The 16,597-nt window shown below is 38.8% G+C and overlaps 1 protein-coding gene across 1 annotated transcript in view; it reads right to left on the bottom strand.

Annotated features, from left to right (window-relative positions):
- Positions 1-9,763: 9,763 nt before the first annotated feature.
- The window catches only part of LOC136254628 (adhesion G protein-coupled receptor L3-like), a 77,019-nt gene continuing 70,185 nt past the window's right edge, over positions 9,764-16,597 (bottom strand). The window contains exons 20-21 of the mRNA XM_066047372.1: positions 10,033-10,137; positions 9,764-9,983 (exon numbers count right to left, since the gene is read on the bottom strand). Coding sequence (XP_065903444.1) covers positions 9,841-9,983; positions 10,033-10,137 — 248 coding nt within the window. The 3' untranslated portion in view covers positions 9,764-9,840. The remainder of the gene's footprint in view (positions 9,984-10,032; positions 10,138-16,597) is intronic.

The raw sequence follows: 16,597 nt of genomic DNA, 5'->3' as shown, positions 1-16,597 counted from the left end.
GAACTCTACAAGGTGATTTCTTCTAGCTGAACTATCTCTTTCCATAGTTGCATGAACTCCCTACAAGGCAACTTCTTCTAGCTGATCTCTTTACAGGGTGAATTGTTTGTAGCTGATCTCTATACAGGTTACTTGTTTCTAACTGATCTCTTGAAATCTCTTCAGGGTGACTGCTCTATTAGGATGACTGCTCTATTAGAGTATCTCGATCTCGCACTTGCTACACCAAGTTGGATTTCGTGTTACAACTCCGTGACTTTAAGTCTGATTCTTCTACACCATTGAAGAGCCTTTCTTAGATGATTACTCCATCTATACAGCGATTTTAAAGCATTGTCTCAAGCGGTTTATCTGGTAGGCATGGCAAGTAGTATTTTTTTTTATTAGCTAATTTCGATTGTGTAATTGTTACACATTGTTGGTTTTTTCGTTGTATCTTCCTGGTTTTTAGCTCGATTTCTTTCAAACCACAAAAGGTTTGAGGTTCAATAGTTAACCTATTTACCCACCGATTTTCAGCTTCTTCCCATACGAGGTTTACCCTGTAGGCATGACAACATATTGGTGTTATGTTTCGTGAATAAGTGCTCATAACTCTTTTCCTTTTTATCGTATTCTAGCCAAAGTTGGTACAGTGATGCGCCTTTATACCCCCCTTCAGTGTGCCAAATTTCAAGGCAATTGGATATTGCGTTCGCGTTTGATAGTAGTTTTTGTAAGTGTGCGAAAAAGGAAGGAAAATAAGAAGGAAAATAAAACGAAGAAACTAAGCCAATTTTTGAAGTCGAATATCTCGGGAAGGCTTGAAGCGATTTCGCTCAAATTTGGAATGTGGAGTGCTGAAGGTGGAGGGAGTGTCCACAGCAAAAATCGTCTTGTTTGATTAAGGCAGCACAGAGCTACGGAGGTGCGAAAATTGCGTTTTCTTTCTTCCTGTCAATATACTTAAGGGTGTTGCGCGCCGCGCCGGCTTCTTGGGCCGCACGACACACTACCGTGTGTCTTGATATTTTTAGTTACTGGCTGTAGCCGTATATGACATGCAGCTAGTAGCTGTTACAACTTTTCTGGAATAATGGTGTTGTTTCAACGTTATTACACCTAAGTGAATCATAATGCTTTAAATACAAGTATTGTGCATCACTTCAACAAAGTGGCATCATTTTTCAGTTAAAACACTGCCAAATTTTAATACTGAATAGGCTAATTTGCAAAATTTTCTGTGGGGGCATGCCCCCCAGACCTCTCTAGATAGAGCATGCTCCACATGCTGAGTGTGCTTCGCACGCTATAGTTAGTTGTAACCAGTTTCACTTTTCTTAGCCAACCACCAATTGTTAGCACCCCCCCTTCTGAAATCCTAGATCCGCCCCTGGCGTGTGGGATATCCCATATGCATATAGGACAAATATGCGTATTGGTAACAACATCACTTTGGAGTAAAATAGCATCTTCTGTACATTTAATTTGTCTGTATAATATGCAGTCATCAGCAAATAGTCTTATTGTGGAGTGTTTGATGACTTCTGGTAGATCATTTATGTATATTCAAAACAGTATGGGACCTAGGAGTGTGCCTCGTGGAACTCCGGAAGTAACTGGAATTGGAGAAGAAATTGAGCCATCTATGATTACTTGTTGATGACGATTTGTTAGAAAAGATTTAATCCACTGATAATAATAATAATAATAATAATAATAATAAACTTTACAGTGTACATATACCTACATACATACAAGTTGCAGATGTTGGTATGATACAATTGGGACATATGGCAGCACACTGATGGTCCACTGACATCCTGTGTCAGTGGCCGGAAGCTAAATTGTAGCAGTGATTAGCTACAAAGTTTACTTACTAGTCTAAGATTACTTAAAAGGGGGGGGAAGTTAACAGTTAAAGGGAGTTGAAGTTAGGTTGGTGAGGGATCTTTGAACACTTTGAGCATGGACATAGAAATGAAAAAGAGCAGGTGTTGTTGGAGGTGAAATTGGCAGTGAAATGATTCCACAGATAATCTAAAAGTTTGGCCTTTATCTTGAGTGGATTGTCCTGGTAGTTGATAATGGGAAGGGCATTCCAGATGCGAGGAAGCCGGTTAAAATAAAAGTTACTAGTGGAATTGTCAGGTGATCTTGTTTGGAGTAGCTTGTTTCCAGAAGCTAGACGTGTGTGATAAATATTGTTATCTATGCCATACCATTTAACCTTATAAAGTAAACGCTGATGAGGAACCTTGTCGAAGGCTTTGGCAAAGCCTGTAAAAATAATGTCGAACTGAATACCATTGTTGTGGTTCAACATCAGATCATGTACAAATGCAATTAATTGTGATTCACAAGATTAAATCTTCTGAAACCATGTTGCAAGTCAGAGAGTTCCGCGTTATAACTCCGTGGCTTTAAGTCTGATTCTTCTACACCATTGAAGAGCCATTCTAAGATGATTACTCCATCTGTACAGTGAATTTCAAAGCATTACCCAAGCGGCTTTCCTGGTAGGCGTAGCAAGTAGTCGTTTTTTATTAGCTAATCTCGATTGCGTAATTGTTACACACTGTTGGTTTTTTGTTGTATCTTCCTGGTTTTTAGCTCGATTTCTTTCAAACCACAAAAGGTATGAGGTTCAATAGTTAACCTATTCACCCACCGAGTTTCAGCTTCTTCCCATAAGCGGTTTACCCTGTAGGCGTGACAACAATCTAATCTAACATATTGGTAATATTTTTCGTGAATAATCGCTCATAACTCTGCCTATTTATCGTGTTCCAGCCAATGGTGGTACAGAGATGCGCCTTTATACTCCTCTTCTGTGTGCCAAATTTCAAGGCAATCGGATATGGCATTCGCGTTTTATAGCAGTTTTTGTAAGTGTGCGAAAAGTGGAAGAAAAATAAGAAGAAACAAAAAAAGCGAAGAAACTAAGCCAATTTTTGAAGTCGCATATCTCGAGAACGCTGGGAGCGATTTGGCTCAAATTTGGAATGTGGAGTGCTGAAGTTGGATGGCGTATCCACAGAAAAAATGTTTTGTTTCATCAAGGCAGCACAGAGCTACGGAGGTGCGAAAATTGCGTTTTCGTTCTTCCTGTTAATATACTCACTTGTGTTGCGCGTCGGGGTCCTACATATATTTACTTAAAAACGTAATGAATTCCTTGATATATACGGGGAAACTTTAAGTAAGGTACTCCATATCTATTACGGGATAACTTTAAGTAAGCAACGCCACTTATATTACGGGGAAATTTTAAGTAAGCAACTCCATACCTTATACGGGGAACTTTTAAGTACTTTTCAAAAGATCACGTGATCTATTAACCTTAGTGTAGACGTGCAAGACAAAATGGCGAATAGTCAGCTGTAGCATGGTGCCTTTGCGGCATCCGGAATAGCTGAGAATTGGTATCACACTAATTCCTGACATCCAGTTGTGGTAAGCTAGTAATTATACACCTATAATTTGTATCACCTAGTACCCAGGGGTGATTTTTTGAAAGGGGGGCTAAGCTGGACAGGGACATAGGTAATTAGCCAGACATCAGAAGATACCAAGCCTTCTCACAAGGCCCTAGTTGTAAGATTCATGTAGTATCCATAGTAAAATTAGCTATTTGGAATCAAGGGCGGATACAGGGGGGGGGGGGGGGGGGTCAAAGGGGGCTCTTGACCCCCTCCAAAAATTATTAGTATACCAAGATCGAGATACTCTAATAGAGCAGTCACTCTAATAAAGCAGTCACAGTATTAGAACAGTGTGTAGTGAGCTATTTAAGGATTTTTATGTACTTTACCAGCTATAAATGCGTGGTTGGTGAGGTGGGCAGCTATTGTCAGCTAGTTGTGACCTTTTTTTTTGGGGTCTCACCTTATCAAACCAGAAACAATGTAGTGCCTCAGTTAAATTTTGACCCCCACTTTCCATAAGTCTGGATCTGCCCCTGTTTGGAATAATGACTACATTAGTGTGAAAACCAACCTAGGGGGTCTGGGGGCATTCCCCCCAGGAAATGTTTGAAAATTAGGCCCTCTAAAGGTGAATTTGAGAGTATTTTAGCAGTTTTTCAGTGGAAAATAATGGAAGTTTATTATTTTATCATTCAAATTTTACCTTTCCATTAAATCAAGACTGATTGCAATATGCATTGAGTATAGCTATCATGCATTCCTTTTTACTTGTAGCTACCAAGCTTTTAGATATAGCTAGCTATATGCCATAATGCATCAGCTCCTCTTAGCCATGCCTAAATCTGTGAAGCAGAAACATGTATAGCTAAGTAGTAGTGGTGTTGAACGTCACAACTATGATGCATGCTCCTTAGCCTATTTGTTAGCCATAAAACCAATGAAGTGTACTGAAAATGGAATGCAATGAAGGGTACTAGTAGCTATTAGCTAGTCCACTGGCAATCCTTAGCAAAGTGCAACTATATTTGCATTTATGGACTTTCTGAATTTATTGTTGTGATAGTCAATTTATTAGATCTGCCAGGTTATGAAGACTGAACTATAGGCTAGTTACAAATGCCAGCACCATAACCCACAACATGGGATCATATCAGAAGGTAACTGATACATATTTTATATTTAAAGCAAAGTGGGTGAATATGCTATAGCTGCCTTATGAGACTGCAAATTTCAAAAGACTACAGTTTGCTAAATGGCTGAATTGGTAGCTACATATTATACTGAAGCTGATAAATCTAACCAATTAAACCAACTAACACTTTTTGAATCATATAATTTATTTTAAATATAAAAACCACACTAATCACCTCTTATAACCACACTGCTAATCATTTGAATAAAACAAAACCCACAATTACAACTTTTGTAACTGGAGATGCAACCTACAATCGAAACTTGTTTTTGAAGAACTTATAGGAAAAGGAAGCTATATTCTACTGGAACAAAGTTGAACAATAGGTATAGTTACATAGACATTATTTGTGTTGGTAGTGATGTATATAGTTCCTGAAATAATGATACACACAGAAGATATAGGGTTTTATTAGCTAAGTACTAAGGAAGGGGGCTACAGCCACCTTAGCCCACCCACTCCCTAAATCCGCCCCTGGTACCCACAGTACAGAGGGAATTAGCTATATGGAGATTCACTATTTATAATGGCCTTTGGCATTAGTTTTCTTGGCTTCGTGTTGGTTCTTTGGAATTACTTCAAAGTTGGGAAGGGAAACGGTGGGGCATTTTCCACTTCGATTTGTGAATCCCCACTCATTCCTCACCCTGCCCATACTGTGTTAGGGGGATAGGCATTATGGGAATAAAATTAATGTAGTTGTACATTTGATAATCATAATGGCCAATTCAAACCACGAGAAACCAATTAGTTGTAGCAAGGTATCTCTCAGCTTGTTTAGTCCTGTATACCCTTAAATGCACCTATCAATGTAATGTCCGAATACCACAAGTATGGGCTGAGGGTATGAACCTTATACACAATGATATTACAACATAAAAATGGTGGCAATAGTGGGGAACTTGCAATTGTACAGAGGGGTATTGGGAGATGCGGTGATAATGCATGCACTGCAGCAAGTGGGAAGGTGAGGCATATACATCTACTTACAAGACAAATTCTGATAGTTTGTATCCACATCACAACTTTGGTCTGGTTTTGCTTAGTCACATCACTTGATCATACATGCTACCTTATCTAATGGTTCCATGTCGTAAAAGCCACAAGTGAAATTCCTTTTGGCTACTACAGTTGAAAACGTAGTGAAGACCCCACTAACATGGCTATTTTGTCAATTATGATGTCATTGTGGATAGAGGTTTACCGATATGGGTTTTTGCCATTTTCCGATATCCGATACTGATGTCACCTAAAGAAATTAAACCAATAACAGATGGTCGATCTGATATTTGCAAGGCACAGTTTTCAACAAATGTATATAGCCAGCCATAGATAATGCTACACCTATCTATGATCTACTGTAGCTCTTTTATGCTAAATGCAATCTATGGTCTATGTTTGTGGTGTCGCTTCCATTGTGCAACCCAGAAGCACCACAAATGATTATTTTATGCATGCTCCCATCAAGGCTTAAACGGATTACTTTGCATTACTTCACATTTTAATGGCTGGTAGAGAAGACAGATTCTGCCTTCCTTAGTTCTCCTATGGCTTTTTCATCATCTCTAAAGTACTGGCTTTTACTATTTCATTTTAGACAATGGATAAGCACTTCAACAAGGAAACAATCGCCTGTGTTTGTATGGCTTCTAGCTTTGTTCAGCAGAGCCTCAATAAACAAGGAGCAGTGACACTAAAAGTGCTACTGATTAAGTAAGAAACCAATGTAATCCCACTGTGTGAATATTGCTAGCAATATCGATTCTTGTAGCACCTTTACCAATTACCGATATGGGCTAAAATTCCCATATTGGTGGCCAATCTGATTATCGGTACACCTCTAATTGTGGATATGGTCCATTAAGGGAAGGTGGAGGTTGTATTGTTAAAATTTCAGGGTGCCCAAGAGCAATACCAATGCAAGATTTGAAACATTCTTTGGATGCCAGCCACTACACTTGTATTACTAAAGCCTGGCTCAAAGTCGGAATATAGATCACATATACATGCAACTGTGTATATCCCCTCCTAGCCATGAACCTCAAGTTTTGCTACATGGGGGTTTATATTGTCGATATGTCTCAGTACATGTAGGCACGAAATTGTAATTTTATGTCAATATCACAATTACATAATAAAAATTTCCTGCTTAAAGCTTGTCATATTCCATTTTAACGTCTGTCTGGAAAAAATCACATAAATGGTATAATCATTATCTTTAAAGTAAATTGTCCACTGATCAATGTCTTTATTGTAGGAAACCAATTCTCCTGTAAACCACTCTCAGTCATATTTTGCCTTTACTTTTCCTCCTATCTTGGGTTTATTGTTAGGACTGGCACCCTTCTTTTTCTTGCCTGCTTTAAGTCATCTTCATCATTCAAAAAGTGTTGCTGCTTGTCTGGAGGACCATAGATAGCTGCAGTATCTCTTGGCTTCTTTTGCTTTGTAATCGTTTCTTTTTAGCATCCTCTGATCTACCAATAGCATATAACATTAATCATTAAGCCATTAACTAATATATATTATTAACAGCATTGTAATGTTGCACACACAGAACAGTCAGTAGGGGTCCGCAGGTGCTGGCAATCTCCCTTGTTTCCTGACCTTTCTCCATGAATCCAAAGCTTATTAATATTTTTCTTTCTACCTGTTTTTGTTATAACAGAATTTAATAACTTGTTTATCAGCACATGTTACATACAAGACTCTAATTACAGTGATAATTGTGTTGCAAATAAGTAAACAAATGTAATCGTATTTCTTATACTTGTATGGTGTGCTTAGATAAGAATCAGTGTGCTGGTAATCCTGTGCATAGCTCATTTGGCATAGCTAATACAGACATTATTGTCCGAATGTGTGTTCCTCCTATTAATTTGTAGAAGTTTGTTAGCCGTATCATTATCATTACAGCTATGTCCCCGTTACACAGCATTTAAACAACACTTAGTAGAAAAGCCATTCTGTATTCAATCCAGTCATTATGGAGAAATGGACAATTCACTGGGAAACCATAAATGCCACTATGTGGCCAGAGCTACAGAATCAACACCTTGCACTGTAAGAAATTGGACAAAAAGGAGGACAAATGAAAGCATGTGAATGGCATGATGTGTGTGTGCATTGTATATACTACAGTATGCCAAAAGGCAACGGTCAGCATCTAACAGCGAGCTTGTATCCTTAGCCGTTCTGACTGAAGGCAGTCCGTCATTCCAAAATTCTGTTTTTAAAAATTCTGTTTTTAAAAATTCTGTATCAATCTATCCGAAACATTTATTGGCTGTTCTGAAGATACTGTTAGGTTTGTTACTACCATAAACAACGAAAGTTTAGCGTGGCTTAAGCAAATTTGACAAATAAAAGAAATTTGCCAAACTTTATTTGCCTATTAGTTATTTTTATACTGTTCAGTACTGGCCATATACAGTATGTTTGCCAAACATTTCCTGCTTTGCATGCTGATTCGCCAAAATTAAGTCACCATCATTTATGGTACCTAACTAGTGCTGCCCATAGTTGCTACATACCTACAATATTTTGCTAGGGTATATTAACACTTGCAAATATTTTACTGACCCTGTTGATAGTGCATTAATAAGCATAGAGGCTATTCTTCCAGCCAACTTAACCAGTCTATTTATTTAATTCTTCATATGTTACCACTAATATTTATCAACAGACTTCAGTATTATCAAACACACTAGTATAAATTTTGGTTAGGGTTTGCTCAGTTATTCACTTCAACCCATGCTCGCCTTGAGCTCAGACAAAATTACCTTCGTACGGACAGTGAAAGTCATCATTTTGCTAAACAGGCAATACTAAAGTTATGGTTAAGGTTGACACAGATTAACATATTGCTATATAAAGACTTTTCATATTTCCAGTAGATTGGATAATGATTGTGTTCTTCATATCCAGTACAGCATCAATGATGGACTTCTGATGCGGATAAAAGGAGAGAAGCAAAAAAGATTCAACTAAAGTTAAAACTTTACTGGCCTTGGCACCATCCAAAGAATCATTACTGTGATGGGAGCTATAAGAACTAAGTGTTGGTGCTGGGCAGTCAGGTGCTGGGACTCTCTTCTACAGGCACCTATGCACACAACACAGTATTATTTAATTTTGTATGAAGATTCATGAGGTATAAGACGCACCAGTGAATGTCCAGTTCTTTTGGGGTTACGTTGTAATAATTCTGAGCAACTGCTGCAAAGAGGCCTTCCTTCAGGACTGCAGTCATAGCATCGAAAATCTGCAGCCTCATTACAGCACACTTCATAATCCATGTGGTTGAACCGCCAGTCACGTGATCAAAATCAAGTGGTTAAGGGCCGCTAAAATCACGTGATACTGGCTAAGGCAGCGAGTGATCATAGAGGGTGTGCGCGATGGTACCACAATTGATTTGGAGCAGCCCAGTAATAAGCTAATAAATACGGTACTGTAGTAGTGAATTCATGGGACGGATTGCGTGACAGTGGGAGGCAGACACGTCACAACTACAGATAACTAAGATCACGTGACGCAATGACTTGAAATTCTCCCGTAAAGATGACGGAGATGATTGCTTAAAGTTTCCCCGTAATGAAGACGGAACACATAACTTAAAGTTACTCCGTAAGTATGATGGCGCTGGTTACTTAAAATTTTCCCGTAAAGGGTATGGTAATTTTTGCGTTTTAAGTAAATTTCTGCAAGACCGCGCGTCGGCTTCTTGGGCCGCACGACACACTACCGTGTGTCTTGATCCAGCACATTCACTAACAAAGCATTAATGAAGATAAATTGCTCTCCTCCAAATACTTTATTACAGTACATCAATTTGATTCACAGGCATCAGTGGTGATTCTAGACCTGACCTACAGGGGAGCCAAGTAGGGCACAGCATGGCTATTGTTGCATGGCTGTAATATAAAGTAGAATTTCAGGGGGGCTGGTGGTGCAACCCCAGAAGCTGCAGGATTTATTTCAATCTGAAGGCTTCAAAACAGCTTAAAATATATACTAAAAACATAAAAAAATGCTAACAATAACAATGCTAATCTATACCACAACTTTTCTCTAAGATTTTTCAAAACTTATTTTTCAGCAGGGGGCCATCCCCCCTCCCCTATGACAAACATGTTACACACATACATGTATCATGAGATAAGGCTATGCAGAATGTGATCTTCATACAAATCTAAATATCAGTCAGAATGTTATTATGTTAATTTACAAGTCTGTGTATCAGATATTAGTCTTGTGTGCTGGATTGCATGGCAAAACCACTGCTTCTGTTTGATGTCCATACAATGGTATAGTAGACCACAGGCTTTCACAATGTTGAGTAGAGTGATCAGTTTCACCACTTTTACCATCACTTACAATACCTATGACATACAAATGGTCATTGTCATTGCAGATAATAGTATAACTCACAGACACCATTTAGTGGCTGTGTTTGCTGTTGATCTGAAGAGAGGTTGGATTTGGGAACAGCAGTTTCTGGTTTGGGAGTTGTGTCATCATGAATATTGTCAGTTACTATATAATCACAACAATACAGTAAGCTCCATTAACAAATATAAAGCCTTTTGTTGCAACTCTCGTATTCCGTAACTGTAAAATTAAAACTTATCACCATTGTTAATGTATTTTGTAAGATATTTTTAGACACTTTTTGCACAAGTGTTTTGGCAGATTCCCTTCATTTTGGCTGATTCCTACTATACAGTAATATCTAATCCAAAACAGCCAAGCTGTAAAAAAGTGTGCGGCCCTCAAAAGGCTATGGTGAAAAAAGATGTGAAATCCAAGGTGACGACCAAGAAATGGCTGTGATGGTAGGTTAATGGTAAAAATTTTAATAACGCCAATTCAGGTGAATTTTGGTGCTGCTTGGTCAATTGGCACAAAATTCACCTGAATTGTCGTTATTAAAATTTTTACCATTAGCCTACCATCACAGCCATTTCTTGGCCGCCACCTTGGATTTCACATCTTTTTTCACCATAGCCTTTTTGAGGGCCGCACACATTTTTTACAGCTTGGCTGTTTTGAATTAGATTTCACTTATTTTTGTATTTGTATACCCCAAAGCCGGCCTATGGCCTGCTTTGGGACTTTTTAAACCTATCTTTTTTCTTTACCACAGGAAGAAGAAAAGATGAAGCAGATGTACCTTAAATATTTCTGATTTTATCAGTAAATGTACAAATTATATATATAATACATATATTTATTACAGAACTGTCTATGGTGGTTTCTTTGTAACTGAACACTCTTCAAGGTAACTTCTACTAGCTGTTCTCTCTACAGGGTGATATATTTGTAGCTGGATTCTGTACAGGTGATTTTTTTGCTGCTGAGCTCTTTACAGAATGGTTTCTTTGTAGCTGAACTCTCTACAAGGTAACTTCTTCTAACTGATCTCTCTACAGGGAGATTTGTTTGTAGCTGAACTCTCTACAGGTGATTTGTTTGCAGCTGAACTATCTAGATGATGGTTTCTTTGTAGCTGAACTATCTACACGGTAATTTCTTCTAGCTGAACTCTATACATGGTGGTTTCTTTGTAGCTGAACTCTCTACAAGATAACTTCTTCTAACTGATCCTTCTACAGGGCAATTTGCTTGTGGCAGAATTTTCTACAGGGTGATTTCTTTGCAGCTGAACTCTCTACATGGTGGTTTCTTTTTACTGTAGCTGAACTCTCTACAAAGTAATTTCTTCTAGCTGATCTCTCTACAGGGTGATTTGTTTGTAGCTGAATTCTATACAGGTGATTTGTTTGCAGCTGAGCTCTTTACAGAATGGTTTCTTTGTAGCTGAACTCTCTACAAGGTAATTTCTTCTAGCTGAACTCTCTACATGGTGGTTTCTTTGTAGCTGAACTCTCTACAAGATAACTTCTTCTAACTGATCTTTCTACAGGGCAATTTGTTTGTGGCAGAATTTTCTACAGGGTGATTTCTTTGCAGCTGAACTCTCTACATGGTGGTTTCTTTTCACTGTAGCTGAACTCTCTACAAGGTAATTTCTTCTAGCTGATCTCTCTACAGGGTGATTTGTTTGCAGCTGAGCTCTTTACAGAATGGTTTCTTTGTAGCTGAACTCTCTACAAGGTAACTTCTTCTAACTGAACTCTCAACAGGGAGATTTGTTTGCATCTGAACTCTCTTCATGATGGTTTCTTTGTAGCTGAACTCTCTACAAGGTAACTTCTTCTAGCTGAACTCCCTACATTCTTTGTAGCTGAACTCTCTACAAGGTGACTTCTTCTAGCTGATCTTTCTACAGGGTGATTTGTTTGTAGCTGATTTTTCTACAGGGTGATTTGTTTGCAGCTGAACTCTCTATATGGTGGTTTCTTTGTAGCTGAACTCTCTACAAGGTGACTTCTTCTAGCTGATCTCTCTACAGGGTGATTTGTTTGTAGCTGAACTCTCTTCATGATGGTTTCTTTGTAGCTGAACTCTCTACAAGGTAACTTCTTCTAACTGAACTCTCTACAGGGAGATTTGTTTGCAGCTGAACTCTCTTCATGATGGTTTCTTTGTAGCTGAACTCTCTACAAGGTAACTTCTTCTAGCTGAACTCCCTACATGGTGGTTTCTTTGTAGCTGAACTCTCTACAGGTGATTTGTTTGCAGCTGAACTCTCCACACGATGGTTTCTTTAAATTTGTAGCTGAACTCTCTACAAGGTAAATTCTTCTAGCTGATCTCTCTACAGGGTGATTTGTTTGTAGCTGAACGATCTACAAGGTAACTTCTTCTAGCTGATCTCTCTACTGGGTGATCTGTTTGTAGCTGAATTCTGTACAGGTGATTTGTTTGCAGCTGAGCTCTTTACAGAATGTTTTCTTTGTAGCTGAACTCTCTACAAGGTAACTTCTTCTAACTAAACTCTCTACAGGGAGATATGTTTGCAGCTGAACTCTCTTCATGATGGTTTTTTTGTAGCTGAACTCTCTACAAGGTAACTTCTTCTAGCTGAACTCCCTACATGGTGGTTTCTTTGTAGCTGAACTCTCTACAAGGTGACTTCTTCTAGCTGATCTTTCTACAGGGTGATTTGTTTGTAGCTGAATTCTGTACAGGTGATTTGTTTGCAGCTGAGCTCTTTACAGAATGGTTTCTTTGTAGCTGAAATCTCTACAAGGTAGTTTCTTCTAGCTGATGTCTCCACAAGGTCACTAGTTTGTAGCTGAACTTTCTACATGGTGGTTTCTTTGTAACTGAACTCTCTACAAGGTAACTTCTTCTAGCTGATCTTTCTACAGGGTGATTTGTTTGTGGCTGAACTGTCTACAAGGAAACTTCTTCTAGCTGATCTCTCTACAGGGAGATTGGTTTGTAGCTGAACTCTCTACAAGGTAGTTTCTTCTGGCTGATGTCTCCACAAGGTCACTAGTTTGTAGCTGAACTTTCTACATGGTGGTTTCTTTGTACCTGAACTCTCTACAAGGTGACTTCTTCTAGCTGATCTCTCTACAGGGTGATTTGTTTGTAGCTGAACTCTCTTCATGATGGTTTCTTTGTAGCTGAACTCTCTACAAGGTAACTTCTTCTAACTGAACTCTCTACAGGGAGATTTGTTTGCAGCTGAACTCTCTTCATGATGGTTTCTTTGTAGCTGAACTCTCTACAAGGTAACTTCTTCTAGCTGAACTTCCTACATGGTGGTTTCTTTGTAGCTGAACTCTCTACAAGGTGACTTCTTCTAGCTGATCTTTCTACAGGGTGATTTGTTTGTAGCTGAATTCTGTACAGGTGATTTGTTTGCAGCTGAGCTCTTTACAGAATGGTTTCTTTGTAGCTGAAATCTCTACAAGGTAGTTTCTTCTAGCTGATGTCTCCACAAGGTCACTAGTTTGTAGCTGAACTTTCTACATGGTGGTTTCTTTGTAACTGAACTCTCTACAAGGTAACTTCTTCTAGCTGATCTTTCTACAGGGTGATTTGTTTGTGGCTGAACTGTCTACAAGGAAACTTCTTCTAGCTGATCTCTCTACAGGGAGATTGGTTTGTAGCTGAACTCTCTACAAGGTAGTTTCTTCTGGCTGATGTCTCCACAAGGTCACTAGTTTGTAGCTGAACTTTCTACATGGTGGTTTCTTTGTACCTGAACTCTCTACAGGGTGATTTGTTTGTAGCTGAACTCTCTTCATGATGGTTTCTTTGTAGCTGAACTCTCTACAAGGTAACTTCTTCTAACTGAACTCTCTACAGGGAGATTTGTTTGCAGCTGAACTCTCTTCATGATGGTTTCTTTGTAGCTGAACTCTCTACAAGGTAACTTCTTCTAGCTGAACTTCCTACATGGTGGTTTCTTTGTAGCTGAACTCTCTACAAGGTGACTTCTTCTAGCTGATCTTTCTACAGGGTGATTTGTTTGTAGCTGAATTCTGTACAGGTGATTTGTTTGCAGCTGAGCTCTTTACAGAATGGTTTCTTTGTAGCTGAACTCTCTACAAGGTAGTTTCTTCTAGCTGATGTCTCCACAAGGTCACTAGTTTGTAGCTGAACTTTCTACATGGTGGTTTCTTTGTAACTGAACTCTCTACAAGGTAACTTCTTCTAGCTGATCTTTCTACAGGGTGATTTGTTTGTGGCTGAAATGTCTACAAGGAAACTTCTTCTAGCTGATCTCTCTACAGGGAGATTGGTTTGTAGCTGAACTCTCTACACGTGATTTGTTTGCAGCTGAACTCTCTACATGATGTTTTCTTTGTAGCTGAACTCTCTACAAGGTAACTTCTTCTAGCTGATCTCTCTACAGGGCGATTTGTTTGTAGCTGAATTCTGTATAGGTGATCTGTTTGCAGCTGAGCTCTTTTAAGAATGGTTTCTATGTAGCTGAGCTCTTTACAAGGTAATTTATTCTAGCTGATGTCTCCACAGGGTCACTAGTTTGTAAATGAATTCTCTACAAGGTGGTTTCTTTGTAACTGAACTCTCTACGAGGTAACTTCTTCTAGCTGATCTTTCTATAGGGTGAATTGTTTGTACTGGAATTCTGTAAAGGTGATTTTTTTTGCAGCTGAGCTCTTTACAGAATGGTTTCTTTGTAGCTGAACTCTTTACAAGGTAACTTCTTCTAGCTGATTTCTCTACAGGGTCACTAGTTTGTAAACGAATTCTCTACATGGTGGTTTCTTTGTAACTGAACTCTCTACAAGGAAACTTCTCCTAGCTGATCTCTCTACAGGGAGATTTGTTTGTAGCTGAATTCTCTACAGGTGATTTATTTGCAGCTGAACTCTCCACATGATGGTTTCTTTGTAGCTGAACTCTCTACAAGGTAACTTCTTCTAGTTGATCTCTCTACAGGGTGATTTGTTTGTAGCTGAACAATCAACAAGGTAACTTCTTCTAGCTGATCTCTCTACAGGGTGATTTGTTTGTAGCTGAATTCTGTATAGGTGATTTGTTTGCAGCTGAGCTCTTTACAGAATGGTTTCTATGTAGCTGAACTCTTTACAAGGTAACTTCTTCTAGCTGATGTCTCTACAGGGTCACTAGTTTGTAAATGAATTCTCTACATGGTGGTTTCTTTGTAACTGAACTCTCTACGAGGTAACTTCTTCTAGCTGATCTTTCTATAGGGTGACTTGTTTGTAGTGGAATTCTGTACAGGTGATTTTTTTTGCAGCTGAGCTCTTTACAGAATGGTTTCTTTGTAGCTGAACTCCTTACAAGGTAACTTCTTCTAGCTGATGTCTCTACAGGGTCACTAGTTTGTAAACGAATTCTCTACATGGTGGTTTCTTTGTAACTGAACTCTCTACAAGGAAACTTCTCCTAGCTGATCTCTCTACAGGGAGATTTCTTTGTAGCTGAACTCTCTACAGTTGATTTGTTTGCAGCTGAACTCTCTACATGATGGTTTCTTTGTAGCTGAACTCTCTACAAGTTAACTTCTTCTATCTGATCTCTCTACAGGGTGATTTGTTTGTAGCTGAACTCTATACATAGTGGTTTCTTTGTAGCTGAACTCTACAGGGTGATTTCTTCTAGCTGAATTATCTCTTTCTATAGTTGCATGAATTCCCTACAAGGTAACTTCTTCTAGCTGATCTCTCTACAGGGTGAATTGTTTGTGGCTGATCTCTCTACAGGGTGACTTGTTTGTAGCTGATCTCTATACAGGTTACTTGTTTCTAGCTGATCTCTTGAATTTTCTTCGTGTGACTGCTCTATTAGGATGACTGCTCTATTAGAGTATCTCGATCTCGCACTTGCTACACCTAGTTGGATTTCGTGTTATAACTCCGTGGTTTTACATCTGATTCTTCTACACCATTGAAGATCCTTTCTAAGATGATAACTCCATCTGTACAGCGATTTTCAAAGCATTACCCCAAGCGGTTTATCTGGTAGGCGTGGCAAGCAGTCGTTTTTTATTAGCTAATCTCGATTGCGTAATTGTTACACACTGTTGGTTTTTTCGTTGGTTTTTAGCTCGATTTCCTTCAAACCACAAAAGGTTTGAGGTTCAATAGTTAACCTATTCACCCACCGATTTTCAGCTTCTTCCCATACGCGGTTTACCCTGTAGGCGTGACAACATATTGGTGTTATTTTACGTGAATAATCGCTCATAACTCTTTGCCTATTTATGGTATTCCAGCCAAAGTTGGTACAGAGATGCGCCTTTATACCCCCCTTCTGTGTGCCAAATTTCAAGGCGATCGGATATGGCGTTCGCGTTTTATAGCAGTTTTTGTAAGTGTGCAAAAAGAGGAAGAAAAATAAGAAGAAAAAAAACGAAGAAACTAAGCCAATTTTTGAAGTCGCATATCTCGGGAACGCTTACCGTGTGTCTTGATGTATGATACTGTAACAGTATGGTAGTGCTGTATAGTAGTGATCATAAACTTTCCTGCCATGCATACATATGTGACCCAGTCTGGGAAAACCGGGCTTATCGCCTATTTAAAAGTATTGAGAAACGCCGGTTTTAAGTATTTAGCGTGTTGTAGTTCGCCAATGGTTGAAG

The sequence above is a fragment of the Dysidea avara genome, chromosome 4 (assembly GCF_963678975.1).
Source record: "Dysidea avara chromosome 4, odDysAvar1.4, whole genome shotgun sequence".
In the NCBI taxonomy this organism is placed as follows: Eukaryota; Metazoa; Porifera; class Demospongiae; order Dictyoceratida; family Dysideidae; genus Dysidea; species Dysidea avara.
The sequence above is the reverse complement of the archived record's forward strand: the minus strand, read 5'-3'. Positions and strand labels throughout refer to the sequence as shown.